This window comes from Pseudonaja textilis, chromosome 2 (genome assembly GCF_049901715.1).
Source record: "Pseudonaja textilis isolate UNSWEBS1 chromosome 2, rPseTex1.2, whole genome shotgun sequence".
NCBI classification, from domain to species: domain Eukaryota; kingdom Metazoa; phylum Chordata; class Lepidosauria; order Squamata; family Elapidae; genus Pseudonaja; species Pseudonaja textilis.
The window spans coordinates 19,557,925-19,578,784 of record NC_141991.1 but is presented as its reverse complement, the minus strand read 5'-3'; the positions used below and the strand labels follow the sequence as shown (position 1 = coordinate 19,578,784).

General features: G+C 42.9%; 1 protein-coding gene across 2 annotated transcripts in view; it reads right to left on the bottom strand.

Annotated features, from left to right (window-relative positions):
• Positions 1-15,717, bottom strand: part of TRIM39 (tripartite motif containing 39) — a 35,832-nt gene extending 20,115 nt beyond the window's left edge. Inside the window, exons 1-4 of one of the 2 annotated variants that reach the window (XM_087928617.1) lie at positions 15,268-15,717; positions 10,980-11,164; positions 7,977-8,398; positions 2,852-2,947 (exon numbers count right to left, since the gene is read on the bottom strand). In XM_087928617.1, the coding sequence (XP_087784743.1) occupies positions 2,852-2,947; positions 7,977-8,398; positions 10,980-11,022 (561 nt within the window). In that variant the 5' untranslated portion in view covers positions 11,023-11,164; positions 15,268-15,717. The remainder of the gene's footprint in view (positions 1-2,851; positions 2,948-7,976; positions 8,399-10,979; positions 11,165-15,267) is intronic. The other variant, XM_087928616.1, reaches the window with a different exon arrangement.
• Positions 15,718-20,860: the final 5,143 nt, after the last annotated feature.

Genomic DNA, 20,860 nt, shown 5'->3' with positions numbered 1-20,860 from the left:
CTTGGTGCCTCCGATCCTGACGGATTTGGAGGCTAAGGCTGCCCTGTTGGGGCAGCTGAAGAAAGGGGGATCCGGACAGGGGGTGTAGGCTATCGCAACCCCCCCAGCTGGCAATAACCCCCTTCTCTCAAGACGGTGGAGCGGTGGTCTTTATGGCCACCATAAAGAAGCCGGCAACTGGATAAAGAATGCGCAGGAGGAAGAAGGAGTTTTAAAACGAAAGTTTTTTCTTGGTCGAACTGGGACCTTAATGACATATTTAACACCTGGGAACTAGTGGCTTGGAAGCTATAATGTTCCCGATTGATGTTTTCAGCTGCGAAGAAAAGTGACGAAAAGGGGAAGTTACTCTCCCTCCCTTATGGAATTAACAAATGGACAAGGGAAACCAGCCTTTTGATAGAAGGTAAAACCTAAACTCCTTTGTTATAAGTGGGAAGGGAGAGGCTTGGGAAAACAAATCTTTACTCTAAGACTTTGCTGGAGGAGATGCCTTGAAGATAAAGAGAATAGAAATTAATTCTAAGAAAGACTTAAAGCACAGATTGGACGTTTTTTCTTTCCCTAATTTGACTTCACCCCTAGAAGAGAAATTGTAAAAAGAAGAAGCTTGTACTCTGCCTGGACTGTTTGATGACTGTGGGATTTTGGGACTTTTGGGAACTGTTTTAAGTTTGGAAATAACTGATTGGTTTAATAATAAGAAGAGGATACAGAAAGAGAAGAAGAAACAGTTTAAAATGGCTCTATCTCTTGATGAACTAAAAAAACAATATTTAAAAATAAAGAAAGAAGGCAAAGATGTTATGGGAGAAGCCCTTTGTTTCCTAGATATGGCGCTTGTCATGTGTCAACAAATTAAACAACAGCTGGAAGAAGCCGAGGAAGAAGAAGCCATTTTTAATGAACTAAACGGTGTGACTAAGAAAGAAAGGAGAAAGAGAGGAGCGAAAAGGAAGGACTTAAGAAATAAAAAAATGTTTATGAAAGAGAAAAAGAAGATGCAAAAACAACATAATGCTAGAAAGCAAAAGGAAAGAGGAATGCAACAGAAAGGGGAAATCAAGAAGGCAGAGGTTTGGAGAGGAGGGGGTAAAAAGTTTAGGCGGGCTAACAAGGAAAGGGAAAAGGGGGAAAAAAGTTACAAAGGTATAAAACAAGATAGAGAAAAGGAAATTTTTTTTAGGGATAATGGGTAATATAAGGGATTTTTTTTTAAAAAAAAGGGGATTCTGCAAAGTACACATGAGTATTGTAATAGTGGTATTTGTATTATAAGTAGATAATCAGAACTTTTTAAGATCTAATAAAAGACTAAAATATCAAGGTATAACTTTAAAAGGTTTAATAATGAATGATATTAAGTTTTAATAAAATACTAAAGGGAATGTTTAAAATATTAGTTTAAATATAGAGTTTAATGGACTAATGTGTTGACTGTTATGGATTTATTATTGTAGTATTGGTTTCTGAAATAGTAGAATCTACTAAGCAGAATCTGATTGGGATTTAGGTGTTATTTTAAATTTTAATTCAGGGGAATGATAGAAAGGCATCATACTCCGATTAGTGATTCCAGGGGAAACTATTCTTTCTTAAATTGGAAATGAGACAGATGTAAATGGAGAAATGGACAAAAGATATAAAAATATTTTTCTTTAAAGCAAGATTAAATATATAAAACAGAATTAAGATGAGGCAAAAGTGGAGAGGAGTTATATAATAGATATAGAATGGTAAATAAGAAGGGTAATGGTATATAAGAAGAGCATGAATTCAATTGAAGTCCATACAAAAAGAGGTAATCTGGGGCCAAGTTACTTTCTAGAAGAAAGTTTTATGTTTTTATGTTTATGTCTTATGTGTGTGTGTTTAATTAAGAATTAAATAATAAAATCTCGGAGGAAGACTAGATGAGAATAATTATAAACAAGCCAGAGGAAAATATAAATGTGATGACTGAGTACCAGATAAATTAGAAAGGAAATATGATTGAATAATGATTAAAGAGAAACAATGTGGAATTTGGTAAAGGGAATTTACGTGTTTATATGGAAATGGGATAAATTATAAGTACGTGATATAAAGCAATATGTTACCTGCCTTGTAAAGATCTACAATGGAAAGAGGTTTTATGTTTTTAATGTTTAATGATGTTTTGTTTTGTTTGTTTGTTTGTTTGTTTGTAAAATCAATAAAACTTTTTTTTTAAAAAAAAAAACAAGGACTACCTGTGTTGTTACTATTTGGGATATTATACCTTTTAAACATTTCTGAAACCAAGAGGGGTCTTTCTTATCTGACCTGGGTATCATTTAAGGATTTTGTAATGTCATAAGCACCCTCAGCTGAAAGAAAAATGTATAAATTAACTGTAACCTTGTTGCTTGTATCTTTACAATTTATATTGTTTTATTTAATTTCCTAGGATGATTTTGATTGTTTATTTAGTATCCTATGACTATCACTAAGTGTTGTATTCTTATGATTCATGATGAATGTATTTATGATCATGATTTATCCCTTATATCTTTTAGGTATACTGAGAGCTTATGCAGCAAAGACAAATTCCTTGTGTGTCCAGTCACACTCGGCCAATAAAGAATTCTATTCTATTCTATTCTATTCTATTCTATTCTATTCTATTCTATTCTATTCTATTCTATTCTATTCTATTCTATTCTATTCCAATCTAATATAATCTAATCTATTCTGGAGACAGAGATACAAAAGGCTGAAGTTTTAACATTACACTTTACAACTGTTTTTTTTTTCTTTTGGCTACAGTGAAGAATTAAATTAAGAATAAATACTCTGTCCTTCGACAGTGAACAGAGGACTCAACACCTGCCTTGAGTTCCCCAGCCTTCTTTTCTTCTCGGGATTTGCAGTGGGCGATCTCTTGCAATTTCTTTTCCAAGGGCTCCAAACATTTCTGCATCTTTTCCTGAATTTAAAAATAAAAAATAAAAAGTATCGTATCTGAGTCAGAGCTGGCAAAAGTCGCTTAAAAGAATGAGGGCAAGAGTCTTACGTGACCAGATTGCTTTGGGAAAATGCACACAGGACAAAACAAACAACCAAGTTCAGCCAATGGTGTTCCACTGCATGCAGCTTATATACATGAGGATTTCCTGAAGTTGGCGTAACTCATAGGCGTAGTTAGGAGCAAAAGCTGTACTGATGAATACATAAATATCATAAACCGATTATAAGGAACAGAAGTGAAAAAGAAGAAAACCTCCCAAAAAGGTTCAGGTACCAAAGAGTTTATCAAACAAAACCACACCTGCCAATCTGAATAGAGGGCAGATATTGGCAAAGCCGAGGAATTCAAGCATTTCCTGTTTCCACGATGGCCTTATAGCAGGCATCTCCAACCGTGGCAACTTTAAGACTTGTGGACTTCAACTTTGAGAATTCCTCAGCCAGCAAAGCTTTACTGGCTGAGAAATTCTGGGAGTTAAAGTCCACAGGTCTTAAAGTTGCCACGGTTGGTGATCCCTACCTTATAGAATCAAACTAAAAAACTTTCGCCCTACATTAAGGATTTAAAAGGAGGGCAATTCCATTTTTTCTTGTGTCTTCCATCCCAAGAAGAGTCAGCCTATCTTCTCAATCTGGTTCCTACCACTTAATGCCATCTCTTCTCCGAGAAGAGGTGGAGAATAGGAAGGAAACAGTCATTTAGGGAAACAAACAGCTAAATATGCATGGGGTTTCAATAAATAAATAGATTACAGATTGATCCAACCAGGTTCCACAAAATGGTCAATAGTGACCCCAAAACATAATAAGGGTTATGCATAATTGTTATTATCAGTAGCAGTAATAAAGCAGTATTTACTAAATTGTTTTCATACAAGTTTAGGGGTCGATGAATAATCTGAAACTGTTGACCTGAGTTGATGAGCTGAAAATCCCTTGATCTAAGCTTTTTCCTTGTAATCTTATTCATATTATACAGTTCTAGGTAAACTATGTCTGGGTGTGTACAATATTTGTGCCTGGAAAATTAGTTGATTTTCCCTTTTCCTTTTCTCCCATCGCCTTCAACTCTTGAATTAGCTCCTTAATTTTAAATGGCATTATTACATAAGTTGTACCTTGTTTTGAGGTGAGATATCAGAATTAGAGAATGGCATGAACTAGGAGAGTAATGGGAGCTTAGATGTCACCCAGATTGACAAGGTCCATCTAAGATGGACCAGAACCAGAACAATCTGAGAGTAAGTGGGCTACTAGAACAATCTATATATAGATGAGACAAAACAACCTGAGAAACAACTAGTTACTCAACAATTCAATACAGTATAGTGAAGAAGTTGCTCTCACAACTTGAGATAGATCAACCACACATTAACATCCCAGGGCCAAAACTGGATTGCGCAGCCAATTCTTGAAGCTGGAACGTCACTGCCATCCCATCCATTACAAGCACAGCAGCTGATACGAAGCATCAGATCAATGGATAAACCAGCTGCCAAGGTTCCAAGTAATGAACCCAATCAATTCAGCATCTCCTGAGACTTTTAGCGTTCTCAAAGAACTGCTTTACAGAACACATCATTTTGGCACAGCTGAAAAGCAAACTAGCTGTGGCTATTTCCTGCACTTTCAGTATAATTAAAGATTAGACAGCTCCCTTCCTTCTGGTCACAGGTCACATTGTCCAATTAGATGTTCTGGGGTCTCCTTGGTAACCTCTTCCAGTCTCTGGCCAGCACCTGGTAGGATGACCTTGGTTCCCACAAGATAGTAAGTGGTTGATGTCTGGTCTGACATTCCAAACCTCCCTCCCCACCCCCGAAAAGTGTGTCAGGCTGAGAAAATGGCTGTGATAGGCCTGATCCGATTCAAAGTTGACACTAGCTACAATAAACCCTCAACACTGATTATCTGTTGTAATGATGAGGCAGTCAAGTTGCTTGATCATGAACAACTGAATCATGATGATCTTTATTGGAGTCTAGTCTTGCATTTATACACATTTTTAGTTATCCTCCATTATTGGTTAGCTTTGGTTACTGCTTAACTTTCGTTACTGTTTAGCACAGTAATTAATACAATTAATTATCTCTAGTTAAAGTCTAACATATGTTTACTTCCTCTCTCTAATCCTCCTTTAGATTAGTGACTTTGTTTGCCTGAGTTGTATTTGCTTGGAAACATTCTTTATCTGAGGTCTGCCATCTGAGATTGGAACATTCCTGCAATTACAACTCTACAATTGTCAAGGCTCAGGGAAGAAGTTTCATTATATAATATGTTAAAAAGATGCCCACAGAGCTCTTATGACAATTCCTGTTACTAACCAACCGATACATGCGCAGATGCTGTAGTCCTAGAAATGCTTGGCTACAAAAGCAGCAGCACATACTCAAAAGAGGAGAGGGAGCCTACCAATGTGAAGGCCCAGAAGCTCCTCAGAAAGTATGGAGAGGTTTCCACCCCAAGTCCAACTACAGAGACAATATACCAGTCAGAAAGAGGGCAGGCTGTGACAGTAACATCATGGAAGGAGTGAGAATCTGAAGAAGTGCCAGAGCCTGCAAGAGGAACTAGAGGGCATGTGGACAGTAAAGCCCAAAATGGTGTCAGTGGTGGTAAGAGCATTTGGGGCTGTGACTCCTAAACTGGGACACTTTCAGCTCCAACAACTCCCAGGAAGAACCTCAATGCTCTCTGTCTGGAAAAGTGAACAGCAAAGAACCAGCACCGAACCCTGAAACTCCCAGGACTCTGGCAGAGAAACCTAGATTGAGGAAGATACAGATAATGATGCGAAGAGGATTTTATTTATATATATATATATATATTCTTAAGTTTCGCGGTGCTTACATGTATGGCATTCAGCTTTGTTCGGGTATTTTCCCACGTCATTGTAGCTGTGCTTTTAAAGTTGTAGCAGCGTTTGGCAGAATCTCATCTGCCATCACTACAGAAGCCTGATGATGGCAGATGAGATTCTGCCAAACGCTGCTACAACAAAAGCACAACTACAATGACGTGGAAAATACCCAACAAAGCTGAATGCCATACATGTAAGTACCCGCGAAAACTTAAGAAAACAAATATACATATATATATATACCATTCCAAATCTTACTCAGCCATGAATTTAAGAATTGATCTTTGACCAAGCAACCAATACCCAGTCCCTGTCATTAATATTCACATACCATCCCACAGCCAGAATTGGACAGGTGTCATTTCAATCTCATAGAAGAAACCATAGCTCAGTCTTGCATGCAAGCTTGAAGTTTGGTCTCTACCTCATATCTGCCTAAGGTCCTGACTAACTTTCTATTAAACAAACCAGAATCAATAATCAATATTTTCATCTATAGTTCCGCTTTCTATTTCACACTGATGTTTTTAATGTAATTAATATGGATATAATAGGCCTCTTCCCAAGGAGGTAACAGAACCAGAACCGAAATGAGTTTGCCAAGCAAAAGTAGGTATTCAGAGGAATATTGAGATTTAAAGAAATCTGAAAATAAATCTCAAAAGTTAACAACTGCTCAAAGGTCACCAGAAGCTACTGAATACCTAAACAGCAGTTGCGGGAGGGACTAAAAACAGAAAAACAAATAGAGGGCAAGGCTTACACAAAATGCCTTTAACAGTTTAAAGTTGGGGATTTGTCTGGTCATGAGTCCGAAAACTCAGAAGACACAACCTCTGGTCCCAGAGACCGACCCAGATTGGGCCCTGCAACATTATCCTGAATGTCGCATGTATATTTGCCTTCATTTGTGAATTCAGAGATGCCTCTCAGACTAGCACTTTCTAGCTATGTGGGAACCACAGAACTGCAAACTCACCTTCACTAAGACAACTAGAACTTATCCAGAGGTGGGATTCAGCAGGTTCTGACCGGTTCTGGAGAACCAGTAGCGGAAATTTTGAGTAGTTCGGAGAACCGGCAAATACCACCTATGACTGGCCCCGCCCCCCATCTATTCTCTGCCTCCCAAGTCCCAGCTGATTGGCTGGGACTTTTTTTTTGTTGCCTTGCACAGGAGAATGGAGCTGGAAAGCAGGTTAGTGGGGTGGGGAGGGAATGGGGATTTTGCAGTATCCTTCCCCTGCCACGCTCACCAAGCCACACCCACCAAGCCACGCCCACAGAACCGGTAGTAAATAATTTTGAATCCCACCACTGCTTATAATCCCAATACCCTCTGGAGCATCCTGGGTTAGAAAAGGTTGTTCTAAGATACTTCGAAAGAAGACATGATCACGAATGCTCTTGTTACAAAACAGGTTCTGAATATCATTTTTTAAAGCAAAACTTCAGAAAAAACTTCAAGATATACCGATACTACACAAACTCGTTTGATACAGAACCCAAGAAAAGGTAGTCCTCAACTTATGACAGTAATGGAGCCTGCCAATTATGGTTGTAAGTCGTGGTCATAAAGTGGATCATCACATGACAGTCTCAATTTATTTATTTATTGCAGAGTCTTTTAAGCAAATGTGGCAGTCATATGGCAAACACTGCAGTAGTTAAAAGAGAATCCATTGTTCTCTATGGAGCATTTTTTGCAGTGGCGCAGTAGTTAGAATGCAATATTGCAAGCTAACTCTGTCCATTGCCAATAGTTCGATCCTGACTGGCTCAAGGTTGACTCAGCCTTCCACCCTTCCGAGGTCAGTAAAATGAGGACCCAGATTGTTGAGGGCTATGTAGTGGTGTATAAGCCTAACTGCTATCGCTAAATGTCAATTTCTGGCAAACACATTGTAAGTTGTGATCACATGACTGTGAGATGCTGCTAACAGACCAAAATGTGGTCATGTCTCCACAGGAGATGGGCAGCACCTATTGTAACATTGAACAGTCGCTAAGCGAGCAGTTATAAGTGGAGGACTATCTGCATATCATCCCACTGCTAGTCATGGTTGATCTTTACTCCTCCTCTTGGTTGTAGGGAAGCCATTGTGTGCCAATGCCAACATCCTACCTTGTATTCCTGTGAGGCATCATCCAAGGACACAACCGTGTGAGAACGGTGTTCGTGGGAGATCTCGCATGCTAAGCAAACTGCCTCCTGGTCTTCCTTACAGAAGAGGCGAAGCACTTCATTATGCTTCTCGCATAAGTTCTCATCCCGTATCTTTCGCTTATTGGTGACCTGGAGTTGCTTGGCAATCTCCACCATGTTGCCGAGCTGCCGGTTGGGCTTCAGAGAGCGGTGGCGGAAAGTCTTACGGCACACGGGGCATGGGAAGTCTCGGTTCAAATCCTCCCACCAGCGGGTGATGCACACCCGGCAGAAGTTGTGGCCACAATCGATGATCACAGGATCTTTCAGGTACTCCAGACAGACAGAACAGCTGGCTTCCACTTGGAGGTTCTCCAGAGGATTTGTGGTGGCCATGGTTCCTGTAACACAGATGGGAAGGAACATCTCAGTCAGAATCAGCCCAGTTTAATATTTCACTGTGTAGCCATCCCACCCCTTCTCTAGCAAAGCCTACATGTGCTCTTCGTGTAAGACACTGAAAGATTGTGATGACAAGTGGAAATTGCTCCTTTTTTGAACTTGGGAGATTAGATGGTCCTCAACTTACAACCACAACGGAGCCCAAAATTTCTGTGGCTAAGCAAGGCAGATAAGTGAACTTTGCCCCATATTGCAACCTTTCTTGACACAGTTAAGTGAATTACTGCAATGGTTAATTTAATAACACAACTGTTGAGTGACTCTGGCTTCCCGCATTGACCTTGCGGCCCTGGTTGCCAAGCAGCCAAGTTTTGATCATGTGACCGTGGGGATCCTATAATGGTCGTAAGCATGAAAAAGTTGCTCTTTTCAGTGCAGTCGCAACTAAACAAATGGCTGTAAGTTGAGGGCTATCTGCCCCTCCTCTGAAATTCAAAGAGGTTTCACTTCAAATAAAAGTCAATAGTTTAGTTTAGTTTACTTTATTGTCATTGCACCTCGTACAACAAAATCAAACACCATCTTCAGTGCACACCATGACCATGACCATGAAAATAAACACAAGCACACATCCTTCACCCTTCACACATTGAACCGAAACCCCCCGACACAGCACCAACACTGCACTATAAAGCAGAATTTAAAAGAGCTACTACCCTGGGATAGAAGCTGTTTTTCAGCCTATTTGTCCTTGTTTTTATTATTCTGTACCATCTGCTAGATGGTAATAGTTCAAAAAAAAAGGGGGGGGGGGGTCCCAGGATGAGATGGATCTTTGAGAATGTTTTGAGCTTTCTTAAGGCAGCGGGAGCTATAAAGCTCTTCCAAAGAGGGGAGAAGGCAACCAATGATCTTCTGGGTAATGACATTAACCCTCTGGAGTGGTGTCCTATCTGCCACTGTGCAACTGGCAAACTATACAGAGGTGCCGTACTCTCTATGGTGCAACAGTAGCAGGTCACCAGCAGTTTTTCATTCAGTTGTTGTTTTCTGAGAAGTCTCAGTTAGTATAATCTCTGCTGGGCCCTTTTGACCAGGGCTGCAATGTAGGCACCCTAGGTCAGATTCTCTTTTATGGTAACACCCAGAAACTTAAAACAGGCCACTTGCTCCACTCGGTCTCCATTGATAAGCAAGGGCTGGATGTCTGATCTGTTCCTTCTGTAGTCCACTATAAGCCTCCTTGGTCTTATTGGTGTTGAGGACCAAGTTATTGTCTCCACACCACGAAAGCAACCGGTCGTATTACCAACAAAGGTATTGAACTAGTGGACATCCTACCAACAAGCACAGCAGGACTGGGAAGGATCTGGACAGCCAAGAGCTGAGAAGCCAAGAAATGGATGGCATGACTGCCAATAAACCTTGTAAAGGTATCGGAAGCAAGATTGATGAATCCAAGCAAGCCAGCAAAATCGAGAAGACCAGATCTCTTTCAGCACAACTTTATTGAGTACATCATTTCGGCACGCGTGAAGCAAAACCAACTCTAGCTATTTCCTGCGATTTTCGCATAATTAATATTTCCCTCCCCTCCTTAGCACAGGTCACATTGTCCAAATTAGGTGTTCTGGTATCTCCCTGGTCACTTCCTTCAAGTCTCTGGCAAACACCCATTGAGATGACCTTGGTTCTCACAATAAGACCTCTTCTTCTTGTTATCTGGGCTAACATTCCAAACCTCTCCCTCTCCTCCCCCCCCCCCCCCCCAAAAAAAATACTGTGTGGCAAGCTGAGAAACGAAAAGATGGCTGCGTCAACATAGACATGCTTCAAAGTTGACAGGGATATCAAGAATTCTAAATGGGCCAATTCAGGGCACCTCCCATGATGGGAAACGTTCAAGTGACCAAAATTAATCCACCTTTTCTTATTTTGTCTCCTCAGTTATTGGTCAAAATAGTGTACAATCACTAGGTGGATCAGGGGAAAAAAAAATAAAAAAACAAAAACTTGGGCACCCTTCCTTGAACAATGTCACACATTCTAGGGGAAGCCTATTCAAAGGACAAAAAATAAATAAAAATCCAGAGCATTCTACAGTAATAAATCTACATAATGAAGCAATTAGCCTACAACATACACAACCAACTTCTATTCTAGTTTTGAGCAATCAAAATTTCCACACCAGCTATGAAAATGTGATGGAGCCAAAGGAGTTTCTCTAGAACAGGGGTGTCAAACTCATGTTGTCACGTGATGTATCAGGACTTTCCCCCCTTCACTAAACCAGGCATGGGCCATGGCCAACGCATGATGCATCCAGCCCACGGGCCAGGAATTTGCCAGCCCTGCTCTAGAACGTCTCTGGATTATACAGTTCCATCACTATAGAAACTATAAGCAGAGTTGCACCCCACATTAAACTCTGTTATTCTGGCCTTGGTAACGAGGAAGGAGGTAGCGGAATGTCTATCCTGCCCTGTCACAGCAAAACTACCACAAGCTAATATTTACCCCCTCCATGAGATTAAACTGTTGGGTAGCTGTGATCAATGGCTTGAACAACACTCTACCTACCCCTTGTTTCGTTTATCTGGAGCTGATCAATTATCACAGGCATCTTCTTCTTTGGGCAAGAGTGAGGACAGTCGAGATTTATCCACTGGAGCTGATGAGTGAAAGCACCCAAATATGGAGGCTGATTCCTTTCGTTTCTTCTTTTAACACCAATTTATCTTGCAAAATAAGGTATTTCTGCTTATCTGGTCATGCCAAAAAGAAAGCAAAATTAAAATTAATAAATACAGCACTTCATATTCATAGAACAGCTTCTGTAGCTCAAAGCACATTAAGTATATTATCTACAAACCTTAAAGAACACCAATACAGAGAGTACTCAACTTACAACCGCAACTGAGCCCAAAATGTCACTGCTGAGTTATGAGCATTTTTTTTTATTTTTCTGCCACAGTTGTTAAATGAAGCACTGCAGTTGTTAAGTGAATTGTGTTGTTAGATGAATCTGGCTTCCCCCATCAACTCTGCTTGTGGGCAGCTGGGTAGGAAGGTTACAAATGGTGACATGAACCTGGGACAGTGGAACTGTCATAAACAATTAAGCCACCTTGAGTCGCCATGTGCGAATAGGTGGCAATATATATATTTTTTTAAATAAATACATGCACCCACATTTTGATCATGTGACTCTGAGGATGCTGTAATGGTCATAAATGTGAAAATTGGTCCTAAGTCACCTTTTTCAATGCTACTGCAACTTTGAACTGTCACTAAGTGAGGACTACATGGTTTACATTATTTCACCCAAATTGTAAATGTCTCACTGACCTAAAAATAATTCCTGGTTCAAGAAAAATCTGAATTCACAATCATTTGACTCAGCCCTTACCTTCACAAAAGATATGTTACACAGAAATTCCTGATGATTGTTAGGACTTTCCTAGTCCAGGGGTGTCGAACTCAAGGCCCTTGGGTTGGATCTGGCCTGTGATGTGGTTGCATCCGGCCTGCGGGGCTGTCCTGGTCCACCCAGTGCGAAGAGGAAACATGCCAGCAGTTTGGAGAGTGGCATCAAACTGGTCATGCTCACCCAGTTGGGCCACATCCACCCACTCGGCCAAGCCCGCCCGGTCCTCCAAGGTCATGGAGGTCCTGATGCGGCCCTAAATGAAATTGAGTTTGACACCCCTGTCCTAGACAATCAGTGACATTGCCAAAAGTGTAAGTCTATTCAATGACTGCAAAGAAGGATACCGATACCACTATTTTAAATGTGATCTAAGAACACGATTCCTCTCCATAACACAAAGTACAATGTATTGATTGCAAGAAAAACAGAAGCCAGAGCTATGAGTGTCATGGTCAACAAGTGGCTAATCTCCCAAATTGATTGACAACAATGAGCACTTTTTGCTTCCCAGAAAAGGGCTTACAAAAGGGCAATCTTTCGTTTAGGCATCCAAACAATTGATGATATGCCAAATATTCCACCCACTTTCACTTCCGAAAACACCTGCCTTTTTAAATTTGCCTTTGCTCCCTTTCCTTCAGAATGTTGTGCTTGTGTGAAAACCAGTTTGTCAAAACTTTCGGTCTGTTGAGATACAGATTTGCACCAATCCGCTGAAGAACACACAACAATCTGCTTCATAGAACAGCTGTTTCTCTGCCCAGAGACCCTCTTTACTTGAAGGAGAGGAAATTATTCTCTCCCTCAACATTCAGAGTTACAATGTCCCTGAAAACGTGACTTATGACCATTTTACAAACTTATGCTTCCATGGCCATGTGATCAAAATTCATATGTTTGGCAACCGACTCATTATTTATAATGGTTCCAGTGTCCTGGGGTCATGTGATTACCTTTTGCGACCTTCTGACAAGTAATGCTAATGGGGAAGCCAGATTCACTTAACGACCATGTTACTAACTTAATAACGGCAATGATTCACTTAACAGCTATGGCAAGAAATGTTGTAAAATGGGAGCAAGATTCACTTAAACAACTATCTTGCTTTGCAATAGAAATTTTAGGCTCAATTGTGGCCGTAAGTCGAGGACTACCTTCATTTCACCAGTATTGCAAGAGCCCCACCTGGTTGCCTAGCCCAACCCCCTCCTAGAAAGAGACCACAGGTGAGTGGGTGCCTATCTGTGACAAAGGGGTGGGGAAGCAGGCTTGATCCGGTGCGTTCAATGCTCTAGCACAGGTGTGTCAATCAAGGCCTACGGGCCGCATTCGGCCTGCAGGGTGCTTACATCTGGCCCATTGGGCCACCCTGTAAACAGTAAAGGACCAGCCCAACTGACAGTGAAAACAGAGCTCAGGAGGGCTCCATGTCCCCCCCCCCCCCCCCCCCAGCTCAGTTTTTGCTGGCAGAGGGTTGCAGGAGGCCGTTGCAGCAGAAAACGAAGCTTGGGAGCCCTTTTTCGCTGGCAGAGCACTTGGGCCCCAATAGGCGCCCCTGACACAAGTGATGTCAAACTAGCCACGCCCCCCACGCACCCCCCCCCAAGGACAAACCTTGATGCGGCCCTCAATATAATTGAGTTCGACACCCCTGATCTAGCAGGTTTGAGAAAGGGGCTTCGTCCCAGGACAGCCACACCAGCAGATGAGAGAGACCCAACAATCCCAGAAGAAAAAACAGGAGTCTTCTACAACAGGGGTCTCCAACCTTTGCAACTTTTAAGACTTGTGGACTTCAACTCCCAGAATTCTTCATCCAGGTATGTCCCACAACAGGTATTTAACTGCAACCAGATGGGCTTGTTTTGGAAAAAGCTTGCTGAAGAATTCTCGGAATTGAAGTCCACAAGTCTTAAAGTTGCCAAGGTTGGAGACCCCTGATCTACAAGATACAATGTAAGGACTGCCAACAATTACTATGTAGGACAAACAGGCAGAAGACTGGCATTGAACACCAAGCAGCAGTCAGAAGACATGATGAAAATTCTTTAATTTCACAACATAGAGTTTAAAAACCATAGTTTAAATTGGGAAAATGTGACCATCCTAGAACAAGCCAAGTTCAAAAATGCCTGGAAATTTCTAGAAGCTTGGCACTCTGACAAATCAGTCAAAAGACACACAGACATTAACAACATTTATAGACTATGCAAAAGAGACAATCAACCCAGACAAAAAGGAACAAAAAGACCAAGCAGTCAGCACCCAGTTCAGCACAGATTAACTCCAAGGTTAACATCAGACCACAATCAAGTAAACAACAACCCAGTCAAGAAACTGCCAAAGAAGCCAACAATAAAGAGCCCAGCCAAAGAATCTCTAAGACTGCCCCCACTAATAGTGAAAGGACAAGCCACTAGAATATAAACTGGGAGAAAACCCAATTTTTTATTAACACTGATGATGTTACCCAGTTTGGGTAAAGAAAAGTCTATAAGAAAACAATCAAGCTGAGAGAACACCAAGGACTCCTGGATAATTATCTTATATAGATTGGAGAATGGATCTTTCCAGCTGTTACCAGTCCCTTCCAGCTGGGATCCTCTCCAGCTTTTCCATACTAGAAAGCCCCCCCAGACAGGACTAGGACACTTCTGACCTCACCCTAACTTGAAAGTGGCTTCTTACAATTATGCACACTCCTGTGCTAGTCCAGCTTCTCTAATTACTGCTCTGCAAATGGTTTGGGAATTAAGTTCCCAGTCTAGTTGGGAGGTTTAAAAAGGCTTTGGGTATCACCTTTTATATCAAACACTTGTCAGGCAAACCACCAGAATATATTAACTGAGTGCATACTACACTTCTTACTAGCACTGATGGTGTTACCTAGTTTGGGTAAGGAAAAGTCTATAAGAAAACAAGCTGAGAGAACACCAAGAACTCCTAGAGAATTATCTTGTACAGATTGGAGAATGGATCTTTTCGGGAAAAGCTCAAGAAATTGACTTTCCAACTTTTACCAGTTCCTTCCTGCTTGGATTCTCTCCAGTTTTTACTAGAAAGCCACTCAGGAGTAGGACATGTCTGACTTCATCCTAACCTGAAAATGGCTTCTTAAAATTATGCACTCTCCAATGCTAGTCCAGCACTCTCCGAATACTGCTCTGCACATGGTTTGGGAATTAAGTTCCCAGTCTAGTTGAGAGGTTTAAAAAGGCTTTGGGTTAAGAATGCAACCCCTTTTATATCAAACACGCTTCTTTGTTAGGCAAGCCATCAGAATATAAACTCAGGGCAAACCCCCCTCTTTACTAGCTAGCACTGATGACGTTACCCAGTTTGGGTAAAGGAAAAGTCCCTAAGAAAACAGCCAAGCCTAGAGAGGACCAAAGATTTCAATGCCGAGCTTCAAAATATTCTCCTTTATTAGCAACCTACCTTCCATGTAAATCAGGCGCGGGCGAGTCAGAGGGGAACGAGCGCTGGCCGCCGCGCTGCCCGTGGAGGAAGGGCTCGATCCCTCCTCGGAGGGTCCAACGAGGCGGGCAAAGGCGGGACTGCCATGGGGCTGCGCCACCCTGGACGCGCCTGGCTAGACAGCCGCCATTAGGGCCAGCCAGCAGCCCCGGCCCGCGGCGACTCCTTCTCCTCCTCCCGCTCCCTCACCTGCCTCCCTCCCCGCCAAAGTCTCAGTCCCCGTGGGCGGCAATCGGGCTCCCTCCAGGGCCTAGTCCGCCTCCAGCCGCCTTCATCTTCTTCCCCAACGCAGAACACTCTCCGCTCTGGCGTCACCGGAAGCGGCCCTTCTAGCCCCGCGGAGACCATCGGATCCAGCAAGGCCTGTTCTGGTCTCCGACTCGATGGTGAGGAGGACTCTTGGCCATCTTTTCTTTTTTTTTTAATCGAGAATCACAGTCGCAGCCGGGGAGGCGCCGGGCGGGAGAAGGCAGTCCCCGCCCTAAACAACCGTGAGAGGAGAAGAGAGCGAAAGAGGCGAGAGAGGGAGAAAAAGCCGCCGAGGTTCCAACCAAGGGGGAAAAGGGCGCCTCTCACAATAAGGCGACCGAGATTTCTTCCTTCCTTTTTTTTTTCTGGTTTCTTTTGCTTTTGCTGCTTTCCAAAGGCGGCGGGAGCGTGCAAGAATCGAGGAAAAGGGTGGACCGAGGGAAAAATTAAATTAAAAAATAAACATAGCTTGTATCAGGTAGTACCACTAAAATAAAGTAATAAATAAAAATATAAAATTATGCGTATATCCACATTTATAGATTATATGACACAGGGAAACAACACAGTGTATTTTTTGCTTTTGTGAAGGTGCTTGGCAAGCAGAGCATTGTCTAGAATTCTTCCAGCTGAAATAAGACTTTCAATTACCTGGGAATAAATCCATATTAAACCAGTCAAACTTTTAGTAGATATTCACTGCTAAAGCAACCTTCTGCCCTGTGTGTTTTAGGATTCTCGTCTCTTTCGCTCTCTTCTCCTCTCCCGGTTGTTTCGGGCGGCGACTGCCTTCGCCTCCGCCCGGCGCCTTTCGTCGTGCACCCTCGTCCTCCCCCGGCTGACAGCTCCGCCGCCGCCGCCGCCGAGCCATGGCCCCACCGGGACCCCGGACAAGCACAGGGCTGCTTTCGGGGGCTCCCGTGAGGGGTCTGGATCGGGATCTGAGCCTCTTCATTCCACCCCACTCCAGCTTTCGGCTCACACGTCCCGCTCTCGCTCCCGTTCCCCTCTGCCCGGAGCTGCGCCTCAGACGCGCCCCGTGAGAACCACCCCACCCCAACCTTCGTGTAAGGGTGCCGCTTGGGGAACGAGAGAGAATGAGCCAGCGAGGAGGAGGAGGAGGAGGAGAGGCAGGCGCGAAACAGAGTGCGGGCGGGAGGTGCCGGAGAAGATGAGTGAGTGCTGCACGCGATCCTGAGCCCCCTGGTTGACTATTTTTTATGATTTGATCATTTAAAAACAGTTTTAAAAAAAACAAAAAAACACTATATCCTCATGTTATATTGCATAAAAAAATTTGGCCGTGAGAGAAAATTATTTGGCCGTATTTTGACTTGAGTTTGGCCGCAGAGCCAACCTGCGATCTGGCAACCCTAAACTTGCTTTAAGTGCTATGGACTTCAAATGCCAGAGTGACGCCCGCAACTCCTAAAAGTTCCCACGGATGTAAAAAAAAAACACGCTGATTTATAAAATGCTGGTTCTTACCATAGTTGTCTGCTGAAAGCCAGCAATGCTATTTATGCAATGCAACTGAGAAGAGAAACCGGGGCAAGACCCACACCCTGCAGATGAGAAAACGAAACTTATGCACTTGCTAAAGGAAGTGGAGGCACAAATTCTGCGACGCGTGCGTGCATGCAAGAGAGAGCAGCACCAAGGGACCCTCCACCCTCATTTCAACCCTGAACTACAAATATTCTTCTTTATTGAGACTTCTTTTGCAACATTTTTACATCTGGTCGTGAACAAATATTTGGGTGGCAGTCAAACACGGGCACGGCTGATTTCTCCTTCGGCAGCATTTCGCTTGTAAGTGCCAAATTTCCTGTTGTTTCCTCTCAAGCTAGTGTGGCCATTGCACTAATTTTGCAATTAACCATGGCCTCTAATCAAGTGAAGAGTGGTGGGAATGTTGGTGGGAAGAAGGTTTTGAGGAAGATTGAAATGAAAGTGAAGAAGGAAATTATTGAAAAGTATGAGCGTGGTATGCGTGTTACCGATCTTGCTGCAGAGTACAATAAACCAAGCTCTACGATCTCGACTATTTTGAAGCAGAAGGTGGCTATTAAAGCAGCTAATGTTGCAAGTGGAGTGACGATGCTAACCAAGCAGAGGCCTCAAGTGCTGGAAGAGATGGAAAAGCTGTTGCTGGTATGGTTGAACGAGAAGCAACTTGCAGGCGATAGTGTAAGCGAGGCGGTCATATGGGAGGAAGCTAGGATGATACATTATAATTTGCGTCAGAAATACCCTTCTTCGAGTAGAGAAAGTGATGAATTTAAAGCCAGTAGAGAATGGTTTGAAAGGTTTTGTAAGAAAAATGGTATTGTGAGGCATGGAGAGGCTGCTAGTTCTTACACTGCTGCTGCTGCTGCTGCAGAAGCGTTCGCGAAAGATTTCGCTAAATTCGTGGAGGCTAAAGGATATGTCCCACAACAGGTATTTAACTGCGACCAGACGGGCTTGTTTTGGAAAAAGATGCCAAAGAGGACCTACATCACACAGGAGGAGATGGCTATGCCCGGCCACAAGCCAATGAAAGACAGATTGACCCTTCTGCTGTGTGCGAACGCAAGTGGTGATCTAAAAATTAAACCACTAGTTGTCTACCAATATGAGAACCCTCGTGAATTCAAGCAGCACAATGTATACAAGACCAGACTGCCCGTGATGTGGAGAGCTAATACAAAGGGTCTGGTCACAAGGAGCTTGTTTTTGGAATGGCTGCATGAGGCTTTCGTTCCCGCTGTTAGGGAATATCTTTCCAACAATCACCTGCCTGAAAGGTGCGTTCTTCTGATGGACAATGCACTGGCACACCCTCCCAGTTTGGTTGACCTAATGGACAATGAGTACAACTTCATTGAGGTCAAGTTTCTCCCCGCAAACACGACTCCTCTTTTGCAGCCCATGGACCAGGAAATAATTCCCATCTTTAAGAAGCTGTACACTAAGGGACTCTTCACCAAGTGTTTTAATGTCACCGAAGAGACGTCTTTGACCCTGAGGGAGTTCTGGAAGTACCATTTTAATATTGTTCATTGCCTCAGCCTCATCGACAAAGCCTGGGAAGATGTCACGTACTGGACCTTGAACTCAGCATGGAAGAAACTTTGGCCTGAATGTGTTGCTGAGCGAGATTTCGAACGATTTGAGCCCTCTGTTGTGGATGAGATTGTGTCCATGGGTAACAGCATGGGTCTTGAAGTCGACAGTGATGACATTGAGGAATTGATCAAAGATCACGATGAGGAACTGACCGCGGACGAACTCGTTGCACTCCAGAATGAGCAGCATAAGGTGCTCACTGAGGAGCAGTCATTGGGGGAAGAAGATGAAAGCGAGGTGATTAAAAGTGATGTGTTGAAAGACATCTTAAGAAAATGGAATGAGTGCCAGAATTTATTTGAAAAGCATCATCCCGACAAAACTCTTACGAATAGAGTGTTGAACATGATGAACGATCATTTAATCTCTCATTTCCGTAAAGTTTTGATGCGCAGGAAAAGACATGTCACATTAGAACGGCATTTGATGACTGTTGGTCCACCAGCTAAATTGATTAAAAAAACCCAAGAAACCTCTGACTCAGAAATCACTGAAGATGAAACATTTGAAGTTGAAGAAATCACAAGAGACAAAACACCTGAAGGAAAACGTCCTTCCATCGTGGAGGTGGACTCTCCCTCAAAACAGTAACACCTCCCTCTCTCTCTCTCTCTCTCTCCCTCCCTCTCTCCTTCCCTCCCTCCCTCTCTCAGAATTGACCAACTGAACAGTCTTTACTTGTTCAAGTTTTTGTCAGTGTTTGTATTAAAGGATTTTACATTTTACTATTTCACTGTGAGTTCTATGGCATAATTAACACTTCTGTCCTTAAAAATCTTTAAAAGACAATATTTATATATAGTTCATAGGGGTCTGGAATAGATTGATCATATTTATATACAATCCAATGGGGAAAGTAGGTTTGGGTTGCGACCAAAGTTACAGAACGAATTATGTTCATGACTAGAGGTTCCACTGCACTGTCTGTAAAAAGCTATGAGTGATTTTTTTGCACGTGTTATGACTTTATGCACAAGGGTTAATCAGAGGCAAGAGACCTCTCCTCTGACTCACTCTTTGCATCAAAACTGATCAAAGCGCAGCAACCGCCACTCAATTGCCTGCAAAGGAGCAAGAATTTGACCAGGGAAGAAGCCTTTGGGGTTTCGTGAAAGGTAACAAAGGCAGGGATACCCCTGGACGGCGGGGGTGGGTACATTTGCTGGTGGTGGGACCAACACGTGTTTTGAAAGACAGGATTGTTGGGGGTCACCGTGTAGTCTTAAGAGCTCTGAGAAATATCCAACCTATCTGGATGCTTCGCTTTCTTTATTCGATTCCAATCCTGCCTTTCCGTTCCACTGAACAGCCAAAGTCTGCAGCAAAAAGTCTCGGCCTGTGGTAAGCTAAGTGTTGCTGTGTCCTCCTGTTGCAGCAGATCCTGTTTCCAAATCAGGACACAAGACCACGAAAGGTTGGAGAATACAGGTTTTTATTTGTGCACAAAGTTCAGAGCATTAGAATGGCAAATTCTGAACCCCTGGCTTTTCCTAAGGCATAACTTTTATACATTTCATAACCTCAGCCTAGCCCGGGGCGTTTCTTATGTTAAACTATACCAAAAAGGAGAAGTACATTTCTGTTATTTTCCAGACTCATCCTTATTCACTGAAACATGCTTACTTCCAGTTGCTTAGTTCAGCAATTTCGTGGTTTTGCACAGTATTTCTATAAGAAGCAAGGTAAGGGGCCAGAGGATTTCTGGTAAATGCATATTTTGTTTTTGACCTTCCAAGCTCTCACAGTGCCCGAAGGCTGTTAGGGGCTAGATGGGGAGCAACAGGTTGAAACTAAACCCTTGCAAGACCGAGTGGCTCTGGGTTTGGGGTTCATTGCCTCAGGAGAATTGCTACCTTTGGTCTTGGATGGGGTGGCACTACAGTCCCGGTGCATAATCTAGGGGGTTTCCTGGATTCACGACTCCTGCTCGAATAGCAGGTGGCGGTCATGGCCAGGAGGGCCTTTGCGCAACTGCGAGTTGTGCACCAGTTACACCCTTTCTTGGACCAACGGTCCCTACTCACAATCACTCATGCTCTAGTAACTTCCTATCTTGATTATTGCAACGCGTTCTACATGGGGCTGCCCTTAAAGAGCATCCGGAAGCTCCAGTTGGTGCAAAACGTAGTGGCCGCATGGTTTTTGTGCAGACCCTGGTGTGCACATGTGTCACCTCTCCTGCAGGAGCTGCTTT